The following is a 24,343-nucleotide window of genomic DNA, read 5'->3' as shown; positions in this document are numbered from 1 at the left end:
GCCTGAGGGAGAGGGAAAAAAATTACCTTTTTCCTAAAAAAAAAATTGTTTTTCATTTAGTGTGTATATGTTCATGCAAAGAATGCAATTTAATATGAATATACTTAAGAGAATTGGCACTTCTTGAAGTGCATGATAATTTTCCTGTATAGCTATTTCAAAGAAAGAATACATTGTAAAAATGTGGAAAAAACCACAAGCTTCAATTAATAGAGTTCCAAATCCAGGAATTAGCATGTATTTAAATCTTGCTGTCAATTGGATTATATTTTGCAGTTTTATGGAATATCTGTAGAGGGCAGTATTTCACCATTAAACAAACAAGGAAAGGCAGAAACATTTAGAATATAACTGCTGTATGTTTGCATTTTTAGGTATTCCTGTAAATTACCAGGATGTGGCATCCATTGATCCAGAATATGCCAAAAATTTGCAGTGGATTTTAGATAATGATATTAGTGATCTGGGTCTAGAACTAACCTTTTCTGTTGAAACTGATGTGTTTGGAGCAATGGAAGAGGTGCCTTTGAAACCTGGGGGTGGAAGTATTCTTGTGACACAAAATAACAAAGTGAGTATTCGAATTTTTACCTTAGCCAATGTTTGTAACTTGTCCCTGATTGCTAATTACTCTAGTTTCCTGCCACTAGCTAGAAAAGCTTTTACTGTTACAGGGTTTCACAGCATTTTATAACAGATAAGATATTTAAATTAACTAAACCATCAAATATCAAACTTTGAATTAGGATTAAATCACTATTGTGTTAGACAGTCAAGGCAGTTCCTGAAGCAGCCTAGAGCACAATTTAGTTGATTGTATAACTTGGGCAACTGTATACTGAAAAATTCAATTAGAAATGGAAGCTTACATCAAGAACATATTTGATCAGTCACTGTTTCATGTTTTAATGTATGATATTAAGAGTTCCAATGGAGAAAAGAAGAAATTCCCATGTTAAGCTCTGTACCTGCTTTTGGGATCCAGTAGAGCTAATGGATCCAGTAGATCTATTCGACTACTTGATTTTTTTAAGCTTTATAACTTGATTATGTATCGTATCTTCTGTTTGTAAGTAGTTTTTCCAGTTTTACTGAGAAATAATTGACATACACCTGTACATATTAGTTTTAAATTTTGGCATACGTTTTAAATTTCATTGTTGAAAAATATGTTATTTTAATATATAATACATTTTTATGTTTGAAAATGTAGGAAATTGGGAGTCAGAAAATCTGGTTTGGCAATTCCACTTCTGTCATTTGCCAGTAGCAACTTTTGGTTAAACAAGACTAAAATCTTTTCCCTTTCTGTTAGTTGGATTATAATTCCAAGACGGCTTCAGAAACAACTAACTATAAGAAATAATGTCCATTGATTTAGTAAAGCATATATTCTTTTTTAAAAGCCCAAAAGACTTGGCTGCACTTTAACCTCTTTTAGCCCCAGTTTTCTATTCTATAGACTTGGGATAATAATACTTCTTTTTTTAAAAAAAATTTTTTTTAACGTTTATTCATGTTTTGATAGCGAGAGACAGAGCGTGAGTGGGGGCGGGGCAGAGAGAGAGGGAGACACAGAATCGGAAGCAAGCTCCCGGCTCTGATCTGACAGCACAGAGCCCTACGTGGGGCTCAAACTCACGGACCATGAGATCACGACCTGAGCTGAAGGCAGACGCTTAACTGACTGAGCCACCCAGGTGCCCCAGGATAATAATACTTCTGATACAGAATTGTTACTAGCGTTTTGCTGACTGAAAACCACAACACAAAAGGCAGTTGTTATTGCATAGTTTTCTATAAAGAGGCTCTTAGTTTGAGATACGTACAGGGTATTGGAAAGTTATATTAAGCTCTGTAGTTTTACTTTTTGAAACTTAGATACTATACACATAAAAAAAACATTAAGTGTAATTGTTGAAAATAAGATCAGAAACTGAGTATTTGCATATGTACACTCGGAAAATTTTTAGTCTCCTCTTTCATTTTATCCAGGAGGACACTGAAGCCTAAAGAGTTAATGGTAAAACTGGGGCCAAAACCCAGTTTCAAAACTAATGTTCTTCCTGTTTGCAAAACATGTTGAGGAAGATCTTATTTGATTTTTAACATAACGAGTCATTTTAAGCTCTAGAAGATGAAAATTAGAAAATGCTTATTTTTAAGATTATGTATATAAGCTTGCCAGTGAATTAAAATACTTTAAAAAATCTAATTATTAGATTGTCTACCCTGTCGTGCATTTATTATTTTATTTTACACTGGAGACCTATTCTCAATTAAGAATAATGAAGTTATAGAATCTTTGTTATAAGCAAGAGATTGCTTTTCAAGAAACTCAAATATGATTCTTATCTGTGAATATTATATCTGATGAGTAGATTTGTCACTCTTGTCAGGTACGTTTTATGGGACAAAGTTGAAAGACCCATTAACAATTGCATGATGCATAGTTATATTTATCCTTGTATCTCCTAATAGTCCCCCTCTCATTATGAAATGACTTTTGTTTAGATTTTTAAAAATACATATTGTATTAATTCTTTTGCATTTGTGTTTTTTATTGAAATGTAGTATTGGTAAGTAATAACAAAAATAATATATGGATATTGGGGGTATACCTTTCGTTGTGAGCCTAGTTTGAGGCTAGAATACTATTGTAATATTAAAGAACTTGAAAGTTGCTTCTAAGTTTAATACACTTTTACTTCACTGTATTAACTAATTTGATTATAGGCTAACTTTTTTTTTAATGATTAGTTTCGGTAATAGAGATAAAAGCAGGATCTCAATCACTAATATGTTCATTATTCTCAGCTTTCATTTTGTGATGTAAACATTTTTTCGGAATAATTGAACCTCTTCATTTTCTAATATTACCAGAGTCAAGTATAATTGTGTATCAGATTATTGATGTTTAAACATTTAATGCTTACCCAATAAGCAACCTGATTAATTTTTTAAAATTAAAAATCTTTAGAAACATACCTGCATCTTAAATTGATCACTTGCTCTAAGATTGTTAAAGTATTAACTTTGTAAATACAATTTTCAAACCATGTTTTTTAGAGATTTTGTTACTTTTAAACATACCTTTCTTTCATGAACTTTTTTGTTGCTTTAGGGTTAGCCTTTTACTTACTCTTCTCTATAGATGTAAAGTTGTAACTGTCGTTTGGAGTTCAATGTCAAAATCTGTAAGCATATTGAAGCTTAAATGAGCTGCCAAGCTTGTTAGTATGAGAAAATCTGTGTAAGCTGATGTCCACATGGGGGAGTCATTTATTCCTGAATTTTATGGAAAGTCTTTGGTAATTATAGAGGGAAACCAAATAGATGAAAATAACTTTGTTTAAAAAGGAGTACCTTAAATAAATACAAATGATGTATGCAGAGAATATATATCTGTTCCACATTTGAAATATAATGCTCTTTTAAATTTAATTTTGTATCTATCAATTTGTTTAAAAATCTTAAAAACAAATAACAAAATGAAACTCTGGTTTCACTTTTGAAAATGGCTGAATTAACCGGGAGCTAAACGTTAACATTTAAATAATACTTTCACCTTCTTTTAAAAGTTTTGCTTTTATTTTTCACTTTTACTTTTTTATTCTTGACCAAAAACTGGAATCATGGAACCATAAAATTTGTGTTAGAAGTGACAGTTTTTCTTAGATCTTCAGTTCTGTCTCCTCGAACTGAAGAGTAAACTACATGAGTTTTAAATGTTAACACTTTTACAATACTACTCATAAAGTTCACTCAGGCTGGGACGGAAAGAATTAGGTGTGGGGTAAGACAGGATATCAAGGAATGGAGGAGGTGCCATGGAAGTTAACTTATAGAGGAGATGCATTAAGTGGTCAGATAGGAGGAGTAAGGGGGAAAGGAAATGTTCTGGCCTTACACGAAGTTGAGGATGACAGAGGATGATGTGTTTGGGGAACCACAGGTAGATCAGAGTTGTAGATCTTAGCTTCGGTTGTGGAGTAAATGAGTGGTAAAAGATTAGGGGAATATATGGGGGCCAAATTCTGAAAGACTCTGCAACCACAATTAGGAATTTGAAAATTAATGTGACGACTGCAGGGATGATTGCAGGTGTTACAGAGCCAAGTTTCCTGAGTGAATTCTGGTGTTTAAAAAAACCACAAAACAGCCTCAACTTGGAGTGTGAAGAATGGATTGAAATAGGGTGATACAGGAGTCAGGACAGCTGCTAGGGGATTGTGGCATTGGTCTGGGGAAGATGCATGAGAATTTTATAAGACAGTGACAGTGAGGATAAAATGAGATAGTGTCTAGCCTTTTTGATATTTCTGCTTATTTCTACAAAAGAAACCTGATTATCCTTTGGAGTTCTCAGTAGAGAAATTTTCAGTGAGAACTTTTACATACTAGAGCGATAATAAGTGGATAAACCCAGGAAAGAAGCGTTTTATCACCAAAGGATTTATATTCAAACGGTAACTTGAATTATGCCAATAACAACACCATTTAACCTGTTAACTATTAAAAAAAAAATAACTATTCAAAACCATTTTATAAACGTGGTCCAGTTTTTATCTCTACTTCGAGGAGGGGGAAAAAATCTTGTTTTCACTATTAAGAGTTAACTATTGGGGCGCCTGGGTGGCTCAGTCCGTTGAGTGTACGACTTCAGCTCAGGTCATGATCTCATGGTCTGAGTTTGAGCCCCGTGTCGGGCTCTGTGCTGACAGCTCAGAGCCTGGAGCCTGCTTCAGATTCTGTGTCTCCCTCTCTCTCTGACCCTGCTCTGCTCATGCTCTGTCTCTCTCTCTCTGTCAAAAATAAATAAACATTAAATTTTTTTTTTTAAAAAGAGTTAACTATTATTTAAGTAAATGGTTTTTTTCCGGACATCTTTTAAGAGATAGAGAAAAAAGATTTTCAAGAAGAAAGATGGCTTTAACAAATGCATTAGTTTTCAGCATCACCACCACTCTTCATAAGAAGATATAGTTTAGGTTCAAAGCCTGAAGAGAAGTTAAAATTTTAAGGAAGATTTCTGAGGGATGGATATTATTTATTTCCCATATTCAAAAGACTGGGAGATTATTAAAACAAAATGGTTCTGTAACTAGACATTAATTGGAATTTAATGTACAGAAGTTCATTCTTCTTAATCTTAATCTTTTTATGTTTTTCACTTTGCAGTTTGTTTTTTGCTTACCTATTTTATGTCAGTGACCAGGGTTGGAGGTTAAAGCCAGAAAAAAGTTGCTACGGCTCTTTTTTTTGTTGCTGTTGTTGTTTCTATGCTCAGACTTTCTCAGTTGAAAGATTTCCATGTATTAACATAATTATTTCACCATTATAAGTACTAAGATTTTTAAATATGATCAATTCTTTAATTCTTTGGCATCTGGTATTAATTTATGCCTTCAAAGAATTGACGGCAAAACTCAGGTGGGAGCAAATAGGACTCCTAGGATATGCCATCTGTTAGGGATAAAAGATCTCCTGCCTCCAAGTTCTATCAATCTCTTTTAATAACTTAAAACAAAATGAGAGTTTAGGTATGGTTTGTATTTAATGTTTAATTATGCAACTCTTTATGCCAGCGTTTTGTGGACTGCTTGTCATCTGTACATCCACTGTTTCCTTATTAAAACATGTAAGATATTTGATGCAGGGGCATAAGGTGTGGGGGGATGAGTCCCTTGGATGTCTGCATAGGTAATGGGAATGCAGCCAGTATATTTCTGCACAGTGTGAATAGTCAAAATGTTAGTGTGTGATAATAGTGGCTGTTCATGGTAATAATTGTATCATCAAGATAATGTTAATTTGTGTCCTTCTGTTTGAGGATGTGCAATGTTTAAGGAAGCAGGGAAACATTTTAGCAGCAGTTGGATTTAGATTTCTTTTATTAAACACAGTTATCGTACAGCTACATGGAAAACTATTTTATTAAATACCTCAGGAGGATTTGTGATGGCTAGGATTTTATTATTTTACTGAGAAATAATTTAGACCAAGATTCATCCACAGTTAAGTTAATATGGAGAATGGTATGTGAAGGAGCTGATTTCCATAAGTTGATATCCAATAGCTAGAGGTCAAAGTTATAGAAATAAATGTGGAAAATAATTAATATTAGACGGAATAGAAGGGAACATGTAAGGAAAGATTAGTATACTTGTGAAAATTTTAAAAAGAATGTGTGAGAAAATAATAGGAATTAGCTGGTAGAAAATGGAATGTGTACTATTCTGATAAATATGGACTGCAATGGCAAATTAAAATAGGTAAAGTGCCCTTGAGCAATTCACAAATCTTTTACTTTTATGCTTCATAATTTAACATCTTAAACAATGATTACTGAATAGTACTACAAAATTCTAAGTGCAAAACCTTTTGGGAAAAAGCTATTTTTTAAAAATGTATATATTTATTTTGAGAGAAAGCCAGAGAGAGCATGAATGGTGGAGGGGCAGAGAGCAAGAATCCCAAGCAGACTCGCATTGTCACTGTGGAGCCCGATGTGGGGCTCAGTCCCACAAACTGAGATCATGACCTGAACCAAAATCAAGAGTCAGATGCTTAACCCACTGAGTCAACTAGGTGCCCCTGGGAAAAAGTTATTCTTCTTAAAGGAAGATAGGGTCTCATATAGTACCTTAAACATACAATTGACAAGTGAATGGAGCAGAAAAATTGTAGTAGTTCAAGTAGGCAGTTTTAGAGCAGACATAAAAATTAAAAGATCATGAGGTGCTAATGTTGAAATCACTGCGGGTTATCACTTGGAAGTGTGCTGTGTATATTATTTCCTGTGTTGGAAAATCTAGTTTATGTTTCTGTTTGATTGTTTGGCACACATTTCCATCTCCCTCTCTCTAGTAACTACCTGAATGTAACTTGTAGTAACTGATTCATTCCTGTGTAGTGGAGAAAAACTTTTGGGTGGTAGGGAGTGCAGTTTGGGGGTGGGAGTAGACTGAATAGCAGAGATGGCAGCTTTCGCTGTGCCAGATTACACAAGGGACCACGTTGGGTTTGGGAAGAACTGTGGGGAATCCACCATGACACTTCTGTAGCTTTGGCATGTATGGAGAATTCATAGCTAGTGGTTAAATACAATTTGCTGACTTAGTGCTTGTGGAGGCAAAGCATTAGATTAGTGCCAAACAAAATTAAGGAAGGAACCTGAAACAGGCTTTCTCACCTCTTTAGAGTAATCATACCTGAGAGGTGAGAAATATATACAACATATTGCTTTTAAATGACAAAGTTTCACTTAGACATAATTTAAAATATATAAGCGATAACAATGATAGAGTTGATTGAGAGATACGGCAACTCATTCTTGTCTGAGCCAAAATATGTTTTTATTACCTTAAATTTTAAGTGACATTATTTTCTATGAGGATATATTTTATTTATTTATGTTTATTTATTTCCATTTTTTTAAATTTAAATTTTACTTAACATACAGTGCAATATTGGTTTCAGGTGCAGAATTCAGTGATTGATCACTTACATAAAACACCCAGTGCTCATCACAAGTTCCCTCCATAATACCCATCACCTGTCTAGCCCATTTCCCACTCTCCTCCCTCCATCAACCCATAGTTTGTTCTCTATCATTAAGAGTCTCCTCTGATTTGTTTCCCTCTTCCCCCCTTCCCATAGGTTCATCTGTTTTGTTTCTTAAATTCCACATATGAGTGAAATCATATGGTATTTGTCTTTCTCTGATTGACTTGTTTGGCTTAGCATAATATGTTCTAGTTCCATCCATGTCACTGCAAATGGCAAGGTTTCATTCTTTTTGATGGATGAGTAATATTCCACTGTACCTGTGTGTGCGTGTATGTGTATATATATCACATCTTTTTTTATCTATTCATATGATGATGTGTTTTAAAATAAAATGTGTGAAAATAGTTTACCTTAATTCAGAATCAAATTGACTATGTTTAAATGGCCCATTTATCAAGTTCCAACTATGTATTAAGTGCACTTGTTGAAAGTATGCATTCATCACATATTTACTGAACACTCTACAAAGTGGCAGCCACTTTTTTAGGAGCTGGGAACATGTATGTATCCTGGTAAACAAAACGGATTCCCTGCCTGCAGAGATACTATATTCTAATGAGATATTTCAGTTAGAGACGCTAGGAAGTGTAAAGACACTGAGGGGTGCCTGGGTGGGTGGCTCAGTTGGTTCAGTCGTCTGACACTTGATTTCGTCTCAGGTCATGATCTCATGTTTTGTGAGACCTGAGCCCCACGTTGGGCTCTGCGCTGACAGCATGGGATTGTCTCTCTCTCTGTCCCTCCCCCGTTCATGTGCACGCTGGTTCTTTCTGGCTCTCCCTCTCAAAATAAACAAATAAACATAAAAAAAAAAAAGACTCTGAGGAGTGAATAAACTTTAGTTTGGGGAACAGAGAGAATGAACAAGGGGAAGAGTGGAAGGAAATGAGATGAGAGAGCAAAGCAGAGGCTGGATCACTTAGGGCCTTACAGGCTAGGAAAGTAATTTGGATTTTACTTAAGTCACTGCAGGATTTTAAGCAGAAGTTATGTGGTCTGAATTGTATATGAAATTACATATAAAACATATTTAAAAAACCACTCAGTAGTAAGGAAGAAGCAGTACAGAGGCAAAAACGGAAGCTGGAGCACCGCATGTTGCAGTAACCCAGGTGAGAGATGATGGCTTGCACCACTTGCTAGCCGTGGAGGTGGTGAGACAAGGTCAGACTCAGAGTATTTTTTTGGAGGCAGTTGTGATAGCACCCACTGATACAGCCTGTGAGAGAAGTCACGGGTGATTGATTCCTAGGATTTTGGCCTAAGTAGCTTAGTGATTGGTAGATTATGGGTTTACTGAGACATGTGGGTAATGGTGCCAAATTAATTCCAAGCCTTTACCTCTAAAATGAGAAATGAGTATATCAATAGTGTCTTAAATATGTGAAATTGAAGAAAAATCATCACTTTTTTTTTTTTAATAGGCGGAGTACGTCCAGCTTGTTACTGAACTTCGGATGACAAGAGCCATTCAGCCTCAGATCAATGCTTTTTTACAGGGCTTTCATATGTTCATTCCACCTTCTCTCATACAACTTTTCGATGAATATGAATTGGTAAGGAAAAACATCAGTTCTTTTGTTGTTATAAACCATACAAAACTCCAGTTGCTGCAATTCAGAAATAATTTTGTGGTAGTGTGAATGAAATAATATATAATAAGACATTATGTTTTAATGTTCATGTTTAGAGGTGTGTTACAAGATTTGTGATTGTGCTTCTCTTGAGCTTAATAACCAGATTAATAATTCCTCAGTGTGAAACGGGGCGAAGTGGTGATAAACAAAGATGGAATACATTTTCAAAATATTTTATGTGGGAGATGTTGAAGGCCAGTCTTCTCAAAAGCGGTGTTCATATTACAGTCGACCCTGGAACAACGTGTGTTTGAACTGTGTGGCTTGAAACTTAAAATGTGGATGTGTTACAGTATATCATTGTAAATGTTTTTCTCTTCCTTTTGGTGTTCTTAGTACTATTTTCTCTAGTTTCCCTTATTCAAAGAATATGATATATAATACATACAATGTACAAAATGTGTCAATTGGTTATGTTATCAGTAAAGCCTCTGGTCAACTGTACATAATTAATAGTTAAGTTTTGGGGGAGTTCAAATGTCACATGTGGATTTTGGCTGTGTGAGGTAGTCCCTAACCCCTGCATTGTTCAAGAATCAAATGTATTTCTCCATTTTTTATTTGACCATATGAGATAAAAAATAATGATACTGACTTCCTGTACTTCCAAAAAAGGAGAATTAAGAGGGTTTTTCTTATTCTATTTGTTTAGTTTTCTTTAGTTTCTCATTTGACCATATATATAATTTTATCATTCTCCTTTTAAATCTCTGTGGAGTCCTCTCTGTTGTGGCCTCCAATATCTAGTAAATGTTTTGTTTTGCTTTTTTAATTTGCGTGCCTTTTACTGTGACCTAACAGGATTTCTAATTTTATATGATTTAGTTTGCATTTTCCCTCATATCCTTTTTCTCTTTTATCATTAGTAATGAATTATTTTGAAACTTTGAGTTGTCTAACTCCTTAATAAAACACAGTATTTTAAATAGAGTACAACTATTTTTTTATTTTATTTTTTATTTTTTTTAATGTTTATTTATTTTTGAGAGAGAGAGAGAGAGAGAGCATGAGCATGGGAGGGGCAGAGAGAACACAGAATCTGAGGCAGGCTCCAGGTTCTGAGCTGTCAGCACAGAGCCTGATGTGGGGCTCAAACTTATGAACTGTGAGATCATGACCTGAGCCAAGGTCGGGCACTCAACCGAATGAGCCACCCAGGTGCCCCTGTTTTTTATTTTAAAAATTATAATTTGGAATAGCACATTTTAGATCAGTGGAGAAGTATTCTTTGTTGTTGTTGTTGTTGTTGTTTTAATGTTTATTTTTGAGAGAGAGAGAGACAGAGTGTGAGGTGGGGAGAGGCAGAGAGAGAGAGAGGGAGACACAGAATCCAAAGCAGGCTCCAGGCTCTGAGCTGTCAGAAAAGCTCACAAACTGTGAGACCATGACCTGAGCTGAAGTTGGACTTTAAACCGACTGAGCCACCCAGGTGTCCCTCTTTGGTTTTTATTCTTTTCCATAAAATTAGTTTTATCCTGTGCCTTTCACTTTACTGTATGAGTAAGTACACTGGTTTATACCTTTTAATTTTACATATATGCCAGTATTTTCAGTTTATCATTCATAGTATATTTTAGTATAGTAGTGAACAAAATTGTGAATTAAGTTTGAAGTTGTCCATTGTGACTTAGTTTGATTAAATGTCAGTTTTGAGTTTTTGCTTACAAGATTAATAGTTTTGTTTAGTATATAGACTTGTCTAGTTTTTGCATAGCAATAAGTTATTTTTAGCATTTAAAAGCTGAGGAGTACTTATGAGCTATTATTAAACATGACTAAAATCTGACTTTTTATGTACTATGCTTGTATTAAATTAGCTTTTATGAAGTTCAAAACAGATAATTGCATTATTTTCTTGACCTGTATGTAAAAAAAAAAAAAAAAAGCAACAATATAAATAATTGACTAAAACTTTGCCTTCTAATTTTTTTTTTTTTTTTTTTTTTGAGAGAAAGAGCAAGTGAAAGAGTGTGTGTGAGTGGGGCAGGGGCAGAGGCAGAGTAGGAATCCCAAGCAGGCTCCATGCCCAGTGCCTATCATGGAGCCCAATGCATGGCTTGATCCCACGACTGAGAGTTCATGACCTGAGCTAAAGTCGAGAGTTGGACCCTTAACTGACTGAGCCACCCAGGCACCCCTTTGCCTCCTAATTTACTGATAGTGCTAAGTTTTATGAAACTTATTGATCTACAATGTACATAGAGAGGAGCACGTGCATCATAAATGTATACTTTGATGAATTTTTACAAACTGAGTACACCCAGTACCCAGATCTAGAAACAGAGAAACCTCCTAGCACCCCAGATGTCTATTCCTGTCTTCTTCCTGTCATTATCCCTCTTCATGGGGAACCCATTCTTCTGACTTCTAATACCATAGATTAGGTTTCCTGTTTTTGAACTTCATATAAATGGAATAATCACCTAAAATATATCTGACTTATTCCGCTTAATTTTTTGTGAGAATTATACATTTTGTTGCATGAAGTTGTAATTTGTTCATTTTTTTGCATTATAGTATTTCATTGTGTCTGTGTGTGTGTGTGTGCACACGTGTGTGTGTAGAGAGGTCTATTTCTACTCTTGATGAACATTTGGTGGGCACTTTTCAGTTTTGGGTTATTTGAAATAGCACTACTAGGAACACTTTCATACACGTCTTTAGGAGAATATATGTATGCATTCTTGGAGTGGAATTGCTGGGATACAGGTGTTCATTTTCTATTACAGTAGGTATTAGCAGATAGTTCAAGGGTGTGTGTGTCAGTTTACATTCTCACCAGTAGGTGTGAGAGTTCTGGATATTACACATCTGTGCTAGCATTTGATATTTTCTTTTTCATTTTTATCATTTTTGTGGATCAGTAGTGGTATTTCATTTCCCTGACTGATGAAGTTGAGTGTGTTTGTATGTTCATGGGCCATTTGTACTCTGTTTTTGAAGTTTAACTAATTTGTCCATTTTTCTATTATGTTTTCTGGGGGTTTTTTTGTTAGTGATTTATAGGATTCTTTTGGGAGTCTTTGTTATCTGTATTGTAAATGTCTTCTACTCTGGTGTCTTTTGTGAATAAAACCTTTTAGTTTTACCACAGTTTGGTTTATCACTTGGTTTTTCTTTGTTTAATGAATGGAACCTTTTTGTGTCTTTCTTTTTGTGTGTTTAAGAACGTGTTTCTTATTCCAAGGTCATGAAGGTTTTTTCCTTTATTTTTCCTTTATTCCTTTATTTATTTATCTTTATTTTTCCTTTATTCCTTTATCTGTATTCCTTTATCTTTCATATTTAGGTCTGTTACTGTTAAGTTTTCTATAGTGGTTTTATATTGGGAGTTAGGTCTGGATTCCTACTCTGTGTTAGATTCTGGCTTTATTCCACTGAGCTGATTCAAATAGAGGGATTATTTGGGAAGAGCAGTGTTGTCAGCATGATCCTAATTTATGTAGTGATGAAAATTATTATTAAAATTGTAGTATTTGCCAGGCACTTTATATGTATTAACTTTAAAATTTTTTCACAACAGACCCCTGAGGTATTACTATTTCTATTTTACAGATGAGGAAAACTAAGCCAAAGAAGGTACAGAACTTGCTCCTTCATAGAGTATGTGTTAGAGCCATGCTGGGAACCCATGTTCTGTGACCTACAGCCCAGTCTGTCTTCATCAGTATTGCCAGACGGCCTCTCAGAGGCATGAGTTCTAAATGGGACTTTTAGAACCTTTGTATGACTTTATGTCTTCTATGGGAAAGGGCTATGCTACACTGGGTTAGGAAGCTCTTTTTTAAAAAGTTGGCACCAACATTTGAACTAGATGTGCATCTGAGTTAAAAGATACAGGTTAGACTCTAAAGTTTTAGTGATAGGAAGGTAGCTGGTAGTGTCAGTGTCCTGAACTGAGGTTGTATTCATCCACTGTGGACAGAATGCAGTTCCAAGTCAAGAGATGATTATCAGGTTCAAAAATAGTGACAACTCTGGGGCTCCTGGGTGGCTCAGTTGGTTGAGTGTCTGACTTTGGCTCAGGTAATGGTCTCGTGGTTCATGAGCTTTTTCTGACAGCTCAGAGCCTGGAGCCTGCTATGGATTCTGTGTTTCCCTCTCTCTCTGCTCCTTCCCCACTCACGCTCTCTCTCTCTCAAAAATAAACAAACATTAAAAAACAAATAGTGACAACACTGCTATCATTTATACACTTATAATACAATAACAGTTGAGGGATTCCTACCAAATATCTGAGGGACTGTCCTTTCATACTGTGCTGCTTATCCATGATGGTACCAGAATATTAAAACATTGAACCATGTGAATACTAGGTAAGCTAATGGGCTGTGAACATTTGCATGACTCAGTCTCTGACCATTGGTATGGGCTATATGTGTTATACCAATTTCCAGTGGATTAATTCATTTATTTTCCCATTTTTAAAAAATGTTTATTTTGTGAGAGAGTGAGTGAGCAGGGGAGGTACAGAGAATAAGGGAGAGAAGAGAATCCTAAGCAGGCACAGCCCCATGTGGGACTTGAACCCATGAATTGTGAGATCATGACTAGAGCTGAAACCAAGAGTTGGACGTTTAACTGACTGAGCCACCCAGGCACCCCTGTCATATTTTTAAAAAGCAATAAATTATTGATTGGGATTTGAAATCTTCTTGCTTCTTTTTATTGTGGAATTACCATTTTATCTACTTGTTTTTAGTCAGTGTAATAACTTTTTTTTTTGCCTAGGTGTTAAATGGGATAATAAAGATCTTTCATCTTCTTCACAAAAGTCATAATAATATATTCATGAAATGATTCAAATTTCTTGAGAGAATACAGTCCCAGTCATTTTTATTCATAATTAATAATGAAAGCATACTTGATATTATTAAATGCTTATCTTCAGTCTAGAAGGGAAGAGGATTAAACTCTCATGGCTTGTATGAAATGTGTAAAATTCATCCCCACTCCCTTTTGGCAAGATCTGTATCAGGATCTTGCCAGGGGACAGAATTTCCCCAGATGGTTCAAATAGAAACTTTAACAAAAGGGCTACTATAGAGGTGCAGCAGTATTAAGAATAATAGCAGTAGGGTGAGGCATCCACAGACTAGCAACATGGATCGCCTTATCATCCTTAGAATTGAAGAGACAGGTGGAGGAATTATAGTAGTCCCCGCTTATCAAGAGGGAATCCGTCCCACCATCCCCAGTAGATGCCTGAAACTGGATAGAACCAAATCTTGTATAGAATATGTTTTTTTCCTAAATCAATCAATCTATCTATCTATCTATCTATCTATCTATCTATCGATATGTAAGATAAAGTTTAATTTATAAATTAGACACAGTAAGGATTACCAGCAATAATGAATAATAATATAATAATATTTATAACAACAATAACAATATACTATAATAAAAATTATGTGAATGTGGTCTCTCTCTCAAAATATCTTCTTGTGCTGTACTCATCCTTTTTCTTGTGATGACGTCAGATAAAATGCCCATGTGATGAGATGAAGTGAGGTAAATGATGTAGGCATTGTGATGTAGCGTTAGGCTACTACTGACTTTCTGACAGGATGTCAGGGGAGTCATTTGGTTCTGGACTGCGGTTGACCATGGGTAACTGAGACTATAGAAGGCGAAATTGTGGGTAAGAGTGGGGGGCTACTGTATGTGAGGACCCTGGTCCTCAGTGAGGGCCACCTGGTAGTAGCTATTATTGAGGGTCCATGGCTACCGTAAAGATGGGCTGAAGCAAGGTGGAAGCAGAAAATATCCTCACCTCTACACTCCTGCCTGTTTCCTAAGGATGGAACCCAGTCTAAAGCTGATAGGCAAGAGAACCAGTCTGTAAGGATTGGTCTCCAGGGGCACAGAATAGTACAAAGAAAGGTGGAGAATGTATTTGGATTGTTAAAATGGAGACTAACCAGAATGTCCGTCTAGTAAAAGTATTTTATAATACTATGGAAAGGAGAACTAAAACACATCCCAGAGCAGCAGTTTTCAAACTTTTTGGTTTTAGGACACGCTTACAACAAAAGTTTTGTTTATGTGGGTTATATTAATTGATATTTATTATATTTGAAATGAAAACAAAAATGTAAAATATTTTCTTAATATAGAAATAATGATCCATTACATATTAACATAAATAATATTTTAAAAATTGCATTTTCCAGGATAAAGTTAAAAATAGTGGGAAGATACCCCCAAAACCAAGAGCATGCTGTATACACTGTATGTTAGCTAACTTGACAAGAAATTATATTAAAAAAAATAAATGAAATTGATTATAAAAAGACATTTCTAGGTAGTCAGGGGGATTTATATGAACAAATATTAGATGGTTTCAAGAAGTCATGATTAATTGTATTTTACGTAACATTGCCATGTGGTTTGGTAAGGAAATTCTATTGTGGTTTTAGATGTATAATGAAATACTTAGGAATGAAATGCCATAACACCTAGGATTTCTTTAAAAATGCATAAGCAGGGGCGCCTGGGTGGCTCAGTCGGTTAGGCGTCCGACTTCAGCTCAGGTCACGATCTCGCGGTCCGTGAGTTCGAGCCCCGCGTCGGGCTCTGGGCTGATGACTCAGAGCCTGGAGCATGCTTCCGATTCTGTGTCTCCCTCTCTCTCTGCCCCTCCCCCGTTCATGCTCTGTCTCTCTCTGTCTCAAAAATAAATAAATGTTAAAAAAAAATTAAAAATAAAAATGCATAAGCAAACATGGGGGTGGAGATGCAAACAATTATGTTACGTTTGGATGGTTGTTGAAGCTAGATGATGAATTCATAGGGATTTTGTTTTGATCTCTTTTCAGTGTGATTTTTTTTAATGTTTATTTATTTTTGAGACAGAGACAGAGCATGAGTGGGCGAGGGGCAGAGAGAGAGGGAGACACGGAATCCGAAGCAGCCCCCAGGCTCGGAGCTGTCAGCACAGAGCCTGATGCAGGGCTCCAACTCATTAATTGCGAGATCATGACCTGAGCCGAAGTCGGACACTCAACCGACTGAGCCACCCAGGCGCCCCTCAATGGTTATAATTTTTCTAATAAAAAAAATTGAAGGGGCATTTCACAAGAAAAAATAAAAAAAATTTTAAAAAGTAGTGGGAAGAGTGGCATTGTTTTGTGTTTTTGTAAGTTTATTTACTATCTGGTTAGTAGAAGACACTGGGTTTTCTCATATCTGCTTCTGCATATAATCAATTGTAATATGTTGTTTGCTTGAACTGTATGGAGAAATTCCGGCCTCAGATATGTTGGAAAAGGGAGAACCTTGCAGACCCTGAAAAGATCTTAGAAACTCCCAAGAGTTGTCAGATACCATCTCATATTAACCTTCACTAATTTTCTTCAGAGCACACTTCTTTCCTAGTCAGATGTGTGCTCTAGGAGATGTGATTTTGAATCACATTCTGTCCATGTCTGTGACAACAAACCCTGCTGTTTGGCTTGTCAGTATTTAGTTAAATGTAGTATAGTCACTGCCTTATCTGACTATGTAAATACATCCACTGTGAGATACGGGCTGATGGAGCCATATGGACAAGTTCTTTCCATGTTCTTTTTTCTCTTAGAAAACATAATGGTAAATATTTTTGACATTCTTCATTTCATTTTTATTTACTTAATATTTTGTTTGATGATCTTTATGTAAAAAAAAGACTGTCATTAGGAAAATTGCTTTTTCCCTTACCCTGGGGAATGCTTACGTTAAAGGGTTTGAATCATTCCAAAATAGAGTTCTTCACAGACCTAAATCTGTTGTTTTTTCCCACATAATGACTATTTTTGTTATACCTCCTTTTTTTATATTACTCCTTTTTCATAGTGATTAGAGTTTCTTGATGATCTTTTCCTTTGCTTAACCCAGAATTTATTCAGGGCTTTGTTGTCACTTACATGTTGAGAGTATGGTCTCTTCAGAATTTAACAAATTCATAAAATAAACATAGGCATATTTACCAAAGATAATAACATTCATAAAATTGTTGCAAATGTAAACTTGCTGCATATGTGTTCATGTATTTATCGATTTATCGCTTCTTATGTTTTAGTGAGATATCGGTGTGGAGACATTTCCACATCTCAGCAGTATTTGAGAGTATCAGGATGAAGAATTCTCTCCCATGTAGTACTTGTTATTGATGATGTGCAGAAACTGTCACAAAAATAAATCAGTTTTACATGGGATTAGTTTCTAATCAAGGCAAATTTACTATTTAAATGTAATAGCTTTTTTTCTTAATGAAGATTAATGAAATACTTGTCTTCTTCCCCAAAGGAACTACTGCTCTCTGGCATGCCAGAAATTGATGTGAGCGATTGGATAAGAAATACAGAATACACAAGTGGCTATGAAAGAGAAGATCCAGTTATTCAGGTAAAATCTCTCTAGAGCCTAGAATGAAGTTAAGTTTTGCCATTTAATTTTATAAGCTTTACAGCACTATTGGATGAAAACCTACATTAATTAACAAAGTAAAAATTTTCCCTAAACTCCTCTCATGGGGATATTGCATGTGAAAGCTTTGTATGAAAGCATTTTTGATAAATGAGTTTCATAGAATAAAATATGCTTTATGAATATTGCATGTTTCTCGGGTATTAGGAAGTCTACAATTGCTCAGAAATTTGAGTTCGTTTTTTTTTTTGTCATTGTTGTTGTTAGTGGTTTTGGGAAGTTGTGGAAGACATTACTCCAGAGGAAAGAGTTCTTCTCTTGCAGTTTGTTACTGGCAGGTAAGAAGTGTTTATATGCTAATGTGGAAAGAACTTAATGTGTTCCAATTTTAATTACTTAAACAACAAAAATGCATTATTACTTTGAATTGTCAGTTTCCACCTCCCTTTCCTGTTTTTAGTATTAAACAAAGATTTGTTTAGCTACTAAAGATAAAACATAAACTAGTGCTCAATAAATGTTTATTTACTGTATAAAAAATAAGCTGTTCCAATCAGGACTGTCAGCATATATATTGTATTTTATAATTTGGTAATCTTTTCATTCCATAGGTAAGTCAATGATAGTGCCAAATTTTTAAATTTTTTTTTTCAACGTTTTTTATTTATTTTTGGGACAGAGAGAGAGACAGAGCATGAACGGGGGAGGGGCAGAGAGAGAGGGAGACACAGAATCGGAAGCAGGCTCCAGGCTCTGAGCCATCAGCCCAGAGCCTGACGCCGGGCTGGAACTCACGGGCCGCGAGATCGTGACCTGGTTGAAGTCGGACGCTTAACCGACTGCGCCACCCAGGCGCCCCAGTGCCAAATTTTTAATATTTGTGTGTTGCTGGACAACAGACAGACACATACACCTGACATATGTAATACCCACACTCAGCAATTTTTCTACACTTCTTATCAAATTTTAAAGTCTCAAGACACATGGCCTAAAAAATAATTTGTGATACCACACTTCTTTGAAAAGTCTACTTTTGGACTGATTAAATATCATAGATACTAGAAAACTAGATGATTTTAACCTCCTTTAATTTATATTTCTGAAAGGTGTTTTAAAAAAATCTGATTTTCCTTCTTGGTATCTTAGCATTTCATCTGTGCCCTCCTGTTATTGGAAACATTGTTCATTTGTTCCATTATAAATGTACATGGTTCTTCTAAGAAAGTTGGAACACACATAAAATGAGAACAAATAAGGAAAACCACTCCCTGCCAGCAATAACTACTATAAACAATTTGATGTATTTACTTCTATTTTTTCTGCCGTTTTAAAAACATAATTGTGATTATATGTCTCTATGAAATATACACGTAATTTAAAGTCCACTAGTTTTTTTTTTTTTTAAAGTAGTCTATAACCATTATAGAAAATTTGGAAAATGAAGAATATAAATTTTTTTTTTCAACCTTTATTTATTTTGGGGATAGAGAGAGACAGAGCATGAACGGGGGAGGGGCAGAGAAAGAGGGAGACACAGAATTGGAAACAGGCTCCAGGCTCTGAGCCATCAGCCCAGAGCCTGACGCGGGGCTCGAACTCACGGACCGCGAGATCGTGACCTGGCTGAAGTCGGACGCTTAACCGACTGCGCCACCCAGGCGCCCCTGGAAAATGAAGAATATAGATAGAAGAAAATGAGAATCCATTAAGTAATTCCACTATTCAGAGATAATACTATTAACATTTTGCTTTATTTTCTAAGTCTTTGGAAATGTTTATTTTTATTTTTTTAAATGTTTATTTTTGAGAGAGTGAGAGACAGAGCGTGAGCAGGGGAGGGGCAGAGAGAGAGGGAGACACAGAATCTGAAGCAGGCTCCAGGTTCTGAGCTGTCAGCACAGAGTCCTACACTGGGCTCGAACTCACAAATGGTAAAATCATGACCTGAGCCGAAGTCAGATACTTAACTAACTGAGCCACCCGGGCACCCCTATTTTCTAAGTCTTTTAACTATATAATTAGAAAAATCGTTGGAATCACATTATATGTCTATTTTTAAATGATAAATAAAACATGAATATTCAAGGGCACCTGGCTGGCTCAGTTGGGAGAGCATATGACTTTTGTTCTCGGGGTTGTAAGTTTGAGCCCTGTGTTGGGTGTCGAGATTACTTAAAAATAAAATCTTTAAAAAACACCGTGAATATTCACAGATTATAGACTTAAGATATGAAAGAAAACAGAAAAAAGTTGGTTTTTTTTTAATTCTTAATGCCAAGGAATACCCAAAGATTTAATAAAAAGTAATTTAATAAAAAGAATTTTAAAAATTTTATATTCTACGTAGGAGGGTTAGGCAATTTCAATTTAAAAAAGTCACCTCTAATATCAGTATCTGGGATTCTAGAAATTTTCCCACATACATAAATTTTTACTTTTTAAAAACATTGAAACATTGTTCTTCTTTTGTAACTTTTGAAATTAAGAATATATTATTAAAAATTGTTCTGGGAGCCACCAGCTGGGTGGCTCAGTTGGTTAAGCGTCCGACTTCAGCTCATTTCATGATCTCCTGGTTTGTGAGTTTGAGCTATTGGGCTGTCTGCTGTCAGCTTTAGAACTTCTGTCTCCGTCTCTCTGCACCTCCCCTGCTTGCATGCATGCACTCTCTCTCTCTCTCTCTCAAAAATAAATAAACATTAAAAAAATTTTTTTTAATGGTTCCATTTATGGATCTAATTTTTTTCCTGGCTACCTCGTCTCCAATTTATGGGCCTCCCTTAATTGGTATTGTCCTCCCTTAATTGGTAATTTTCCTGCTTGTGAATAATGCTGAACAAATAAGGAATTCTTGCACTTGTACACTGGTGGGCCAGTTTGATTATTTATATAGAATAAATTCTTAGAAGGGAAATTTTCGGATATGAAAGTATGTAAATTTTTATAACCTGATACATATTGTTCATTCACCTTTCAAAAAGTTATCAGTATTCATTCACATCAACAGGTGATGAGAGGGTCTGTTCCATTTACTGCATCAATACAGGGTGTAATAATTTCCGTTTTCATATAATTTATTATTTATATAATTTTTTTAAATGTTTATTTTGAGAGAGTGTGTGTATGTGCCTGCAAGTGGGGGAGGAGCAGAGAGGGAAAGAGAGAATCCCAAGCAGGCTCCACGCTGTCAGCGCAGAGGACACAGGGCTTGAACTCACAAACCATGAGACCATGATCTGGGCCGAAATCAAGAGTCAGACCCTTAACCAACAATTGAGCCACCCAGGCACCCCCTTATTTATGTAATTTTTGTGTGAATTGCCTGTCTTAAATGTATGCATTATTCTATTGTCGTTTTCAAAAATTAAGTTTTAGGGGCACCTGGATGACTCGGTTGGTTAAGTGTCCAACACTTGGTTTCAGCTCAGGTCATGATCTTGCCATTCATGAGTTCAAGCCCACATCAGGGTCTTTGATCGTAGCGCAGAACCTGCTTGAGATTCTCTCTCTCTCTCTCTCTCTCTCTCTCTCTCTCTCTCTCTCTCTCCCCCTCTCTCCCTCTCTCCCTCACCCTAGCCCTTGCCTTCTCTCTCTCTGCTTCCCCCTTCCCCCCCACCCCTCTGCTGCTTGCTCTTTCTCTCTCAAAATAAATAAATAAACTTAAAAAAAAGAAAAATTCATTTTTAAATGTTCTTTATATGAGACATCAACGCTGCAAATACTTTTTCCAGTTTATTGTTTGCCATTTAATTTCATAAAGGTAAATATACAGATTTCCATGTAGTTTAAAAAAGTTATAAATTTACTCTATAACATTTATAAAATCAAATTAATTTTGTAAGTTCATTATCAATACCTTTCCTTTTGGTTTTTATAAATCCTTCCCCACTCCCAAGATTTGATATATATGTTTATCAGCATTTTTTTCTGTAACTTTTTATTTTACATTCTAATTTTTAAATCATCTGGACTTTGTTTTATGTTGTGAGGTAGAGCTCTTATTATTTTCAAAATGATTTATATTGAAGCACTATTTAATTATTATTACATCCCCTCTCCCCAAAACACACACCATGATTTGGTTGGTGTGATTTAAAGTGCAGATAAGAGTTTACTCAAGTTTTCTGGTACTAAAAATATCTGTTAAGTTGTGCTCTTGTAGAATAAAAACCACTTGGTGTCAAAGTGCATAATCCCAGTTCAATAGCATAATCATTGTTAGCAGTACTGAAAAGGATTGCACTGTTTATTATTTAACTGGTCATGAAGTGTAACATGTGAATCCATTTGAACTGAGGATGTGAGTAAAAAATGTGAATCCATTTGAACTGAAGGATGTGAGTAAAAAATAGAAGCCACAGAAGCTGAGGGGAACAACAGAGAGCTCAGCTTCACCATCATGCTGAAGAAGCCACCTTTCAACACTGTCTACATAGAGTCCTTGTTTTGAATTCAGGCTGAGTTAAGTTCTAAGTTTTTTTAAACCTGAATTTTCTTATATATTGGACTCAAGTATAGGTATAGCATTTGCCATTCTAAACTTTGTGTGTGTGTGTGTGTACATATATGTATATATTTTTTTCTTCAGCAGTGTTTTGAAAATTCTGCTTATCTATTTGTTTATATTTAGATATATTTCTTTCTCTACATACATAGTATAGTTTAGTGCAACCTCAGTGAAATGTCAAATGCGTTCCAATTACTAGAAGCAAAAATCAGTACAAAATAATTTTTAATATTTTTATGGTGGGGCACCTGGGTGGCTCAGTTGGTTGAACATCCCACTTCGGCTCAGGTCACGATCTCACAGTTTGTGAGTTCGAGGCTCGCATTAGGCTCTGTGCTGACAGCTCGGAACCTGGAGCCTGCTTCCGATTCTGTGTCTCTCTCTCTCTCTCTACTGCCCCTTCCATGCTCATGCCCTGTCTCTCTGTCTCTCTCTCTCTTCCTCAAAAATAAAAAAAATAAACATTAAAAAATTTTTTTTAAATATTTTTATGGTATAACATTATTTTGTTGGCCTATAAGACTGTCTTAATTAAATGTCTTACTCTTGTGTTTCTTACTGTTTAAGAATAATGAAAATCAGACTTAATAATTTGTGTATAAAATAGAAGTATTATGTCATTTTCATTGACTGTAATTTTATATTGTATAATCCAAGTGTCATAATACTCAAAGACCATTTCATTTATTTTTCTCATACGTGCTTAAGCTGCCCAGTCATATTTGTTTGTAGTTTAGAAGAAGAGGAGTAAAGTTTCAGAGATTTTTTGTGAATATCAGTTTACAGTGTAGTTTTAGTTTAGATCTTAAAATTGGGGAATCTTCTGATTTTCAAGCTTATTTTTGAAAATTTAGTGATACGAAAAACATTAGCTCGATTATTCTGATATTGAAATACTTTGTATTAATTTGTGTAAGAAACTGTGTCAAGTCTCATTTTCTCATCCTATGCTGGTAAAGTGGTATACTTACTTTTTTAAAAATTTTTTTCAAAATTTTATGTAAATTCAAGTTAGGTAATATATAGTGTAATACTGATTTCAGGAGTAGAATTTAGTGATTCCTCACTTACATATAACACCCAGTATTCAGCAGAACAAGTGCCTTCCTTAATGCCCATCACCCATTTAGCCCATCACCTGCCACCTCCCCTCCATCAACCCGCAATTTGTTCTCTATAGTTAAGAATCTCTTATGGTTAGCTTCTCTCTCGTTTTTTTGACCCCTTACCCTATGTTTATCTGTTTCATTTCATAAATTGCACAGAAGAGTGAAATCATATGGTACTTACCTTTTTCTATTCTAGCTCCATTTATGTCATTGCAAATGGCAAGATTTCATTCTTTTTTGATGGCTAAGTATTATTTATTGTATATATACCACATCTTCTTTATCCATTCATCAGCTGATGGACATTTGGGCTCTCTCTATAATTTGGCTATTGTTGATGCTGCAGCTATGAACATTGGGGTGCATGTGCCCCTTCAAATCAGTATTTTTGTATCCTTTGGGTAAATACTTAGTAGTGCAGTTGCTGGGTCATAAGGTAGTTTTATTTTTAACTTTTTTTTTTTTTAATTAATGCAACTATTTTCTTTTTTTTTTTAAGTTAATTTATTTTGAGAGAGAGAGAGAGTGAATGCATGTGTAAGCAGGAGAGGAGCAATGAGAGAGGGAGAGAGAGAGAGAGAGAGAGAGAGAGAGAGAGAGAGAGAGAGAAAATCTCAAGCAAGCTCAATACTGTCAGCACAGAGCTCGATGCAGGGCTAGAACTCACAAACTATGAGATGCTTAACCTACTGAGTCATCCAGGTGCCCCCTCTTTTTAACTTTTTGAGGAAACTCCATAGTGTTTTCCAGAGTGGCTGCATTTGCAGTTTGCATTCCCACCAATCCCATTTCTTCGCACCCTCACCAACATCTGTTGTTTTCTGTGTTAATTTTAGCCATTCTGACAGGTGTTGTGAGGTGGTATCTTAATCATGGGTTTTTTCTTTTCTTTCTTTCTTTCTTTTTTTTTTTTTTTTTTTTTTTTTTTTTGTAAGTAGGCGCCACACTGGGCATGGGCTTGAATTCAGGACTCCGAGATCAAGACCTGAGCTGAGATCAAGAGTCAGATGCTTAAGGGGGCTCCTGGGTGGCTCAGTCGGTGGTTGAGCGACTTCAACTCAGGTCATTATCTTACGGTTCATGATTTTGAGCCCCTCAACGGGCTCTCT

The 24,343-nt window shown here is 35.5% G+C and overlaps 1 protein-coding gene across 5 annotated transcripts in view; it reads left to right on the top strand.

Moving 5' to 3' along the window:
- Nucleotides 1-24,343, top strand: part of HACE1 (HECT domain and ankyrin repeat containing E3 ubiquitin protein ligase 1) — a 122,357-nt gene that overhangs the window by 90,310 nt on the left and 7,704 nt on the right. For 3 of the 5 annotated variants that reach the window (XM_025926119.2, XM_086707506.1, XM_025926118.2), the window contains 4 exons: nucleotides 375-571; nucleotides 8,997-9,128; nucleotides 17,499-17,597; nucleotides 17,886-17,956. In XM_025926119.2, the coding sequence (XP_025781904.1) occupies nucleotides 375-571; nucleotides 8,997-9,128; nucleotides 17,499-17,597; nucleotides 17,886-17,956 (499 nt within the window). Of the gene's footprint in view, nucleotides 1-374; nucleotides 572-8,996; nucleotides 9,129-17,498; nucleotides 17,598-17,885; nucleotides 17,957-24,172; nucleotides 24,297-24,343 lie in introns of all 5 variants that reach the window. The other 2 variants (XM_086707507.1, XR_015251439.1) reach the window with 2 other exon arrangements.

The sequence above is a fragment of the Puma concolor genome, chromosome B2 (genome assembly GCF_028749965.1).
Source record: "Puma concolor isolate L17-30 chromosome B2, mPumCon1.1.hap2, whole genome shotgun sequence".
Classification (NCBI taxonomy): domain Eukaryota; kingdom Metazoa; phylum Chordata; class Mammalia; order Carnivora; family Felidae; genus Puma; species Puma concolor.
The sequence above is the reverse complement of the archived record's forward strand: the minus strand, read 5'-3'. Positions and strand labels throughout refer to the sequence as shown.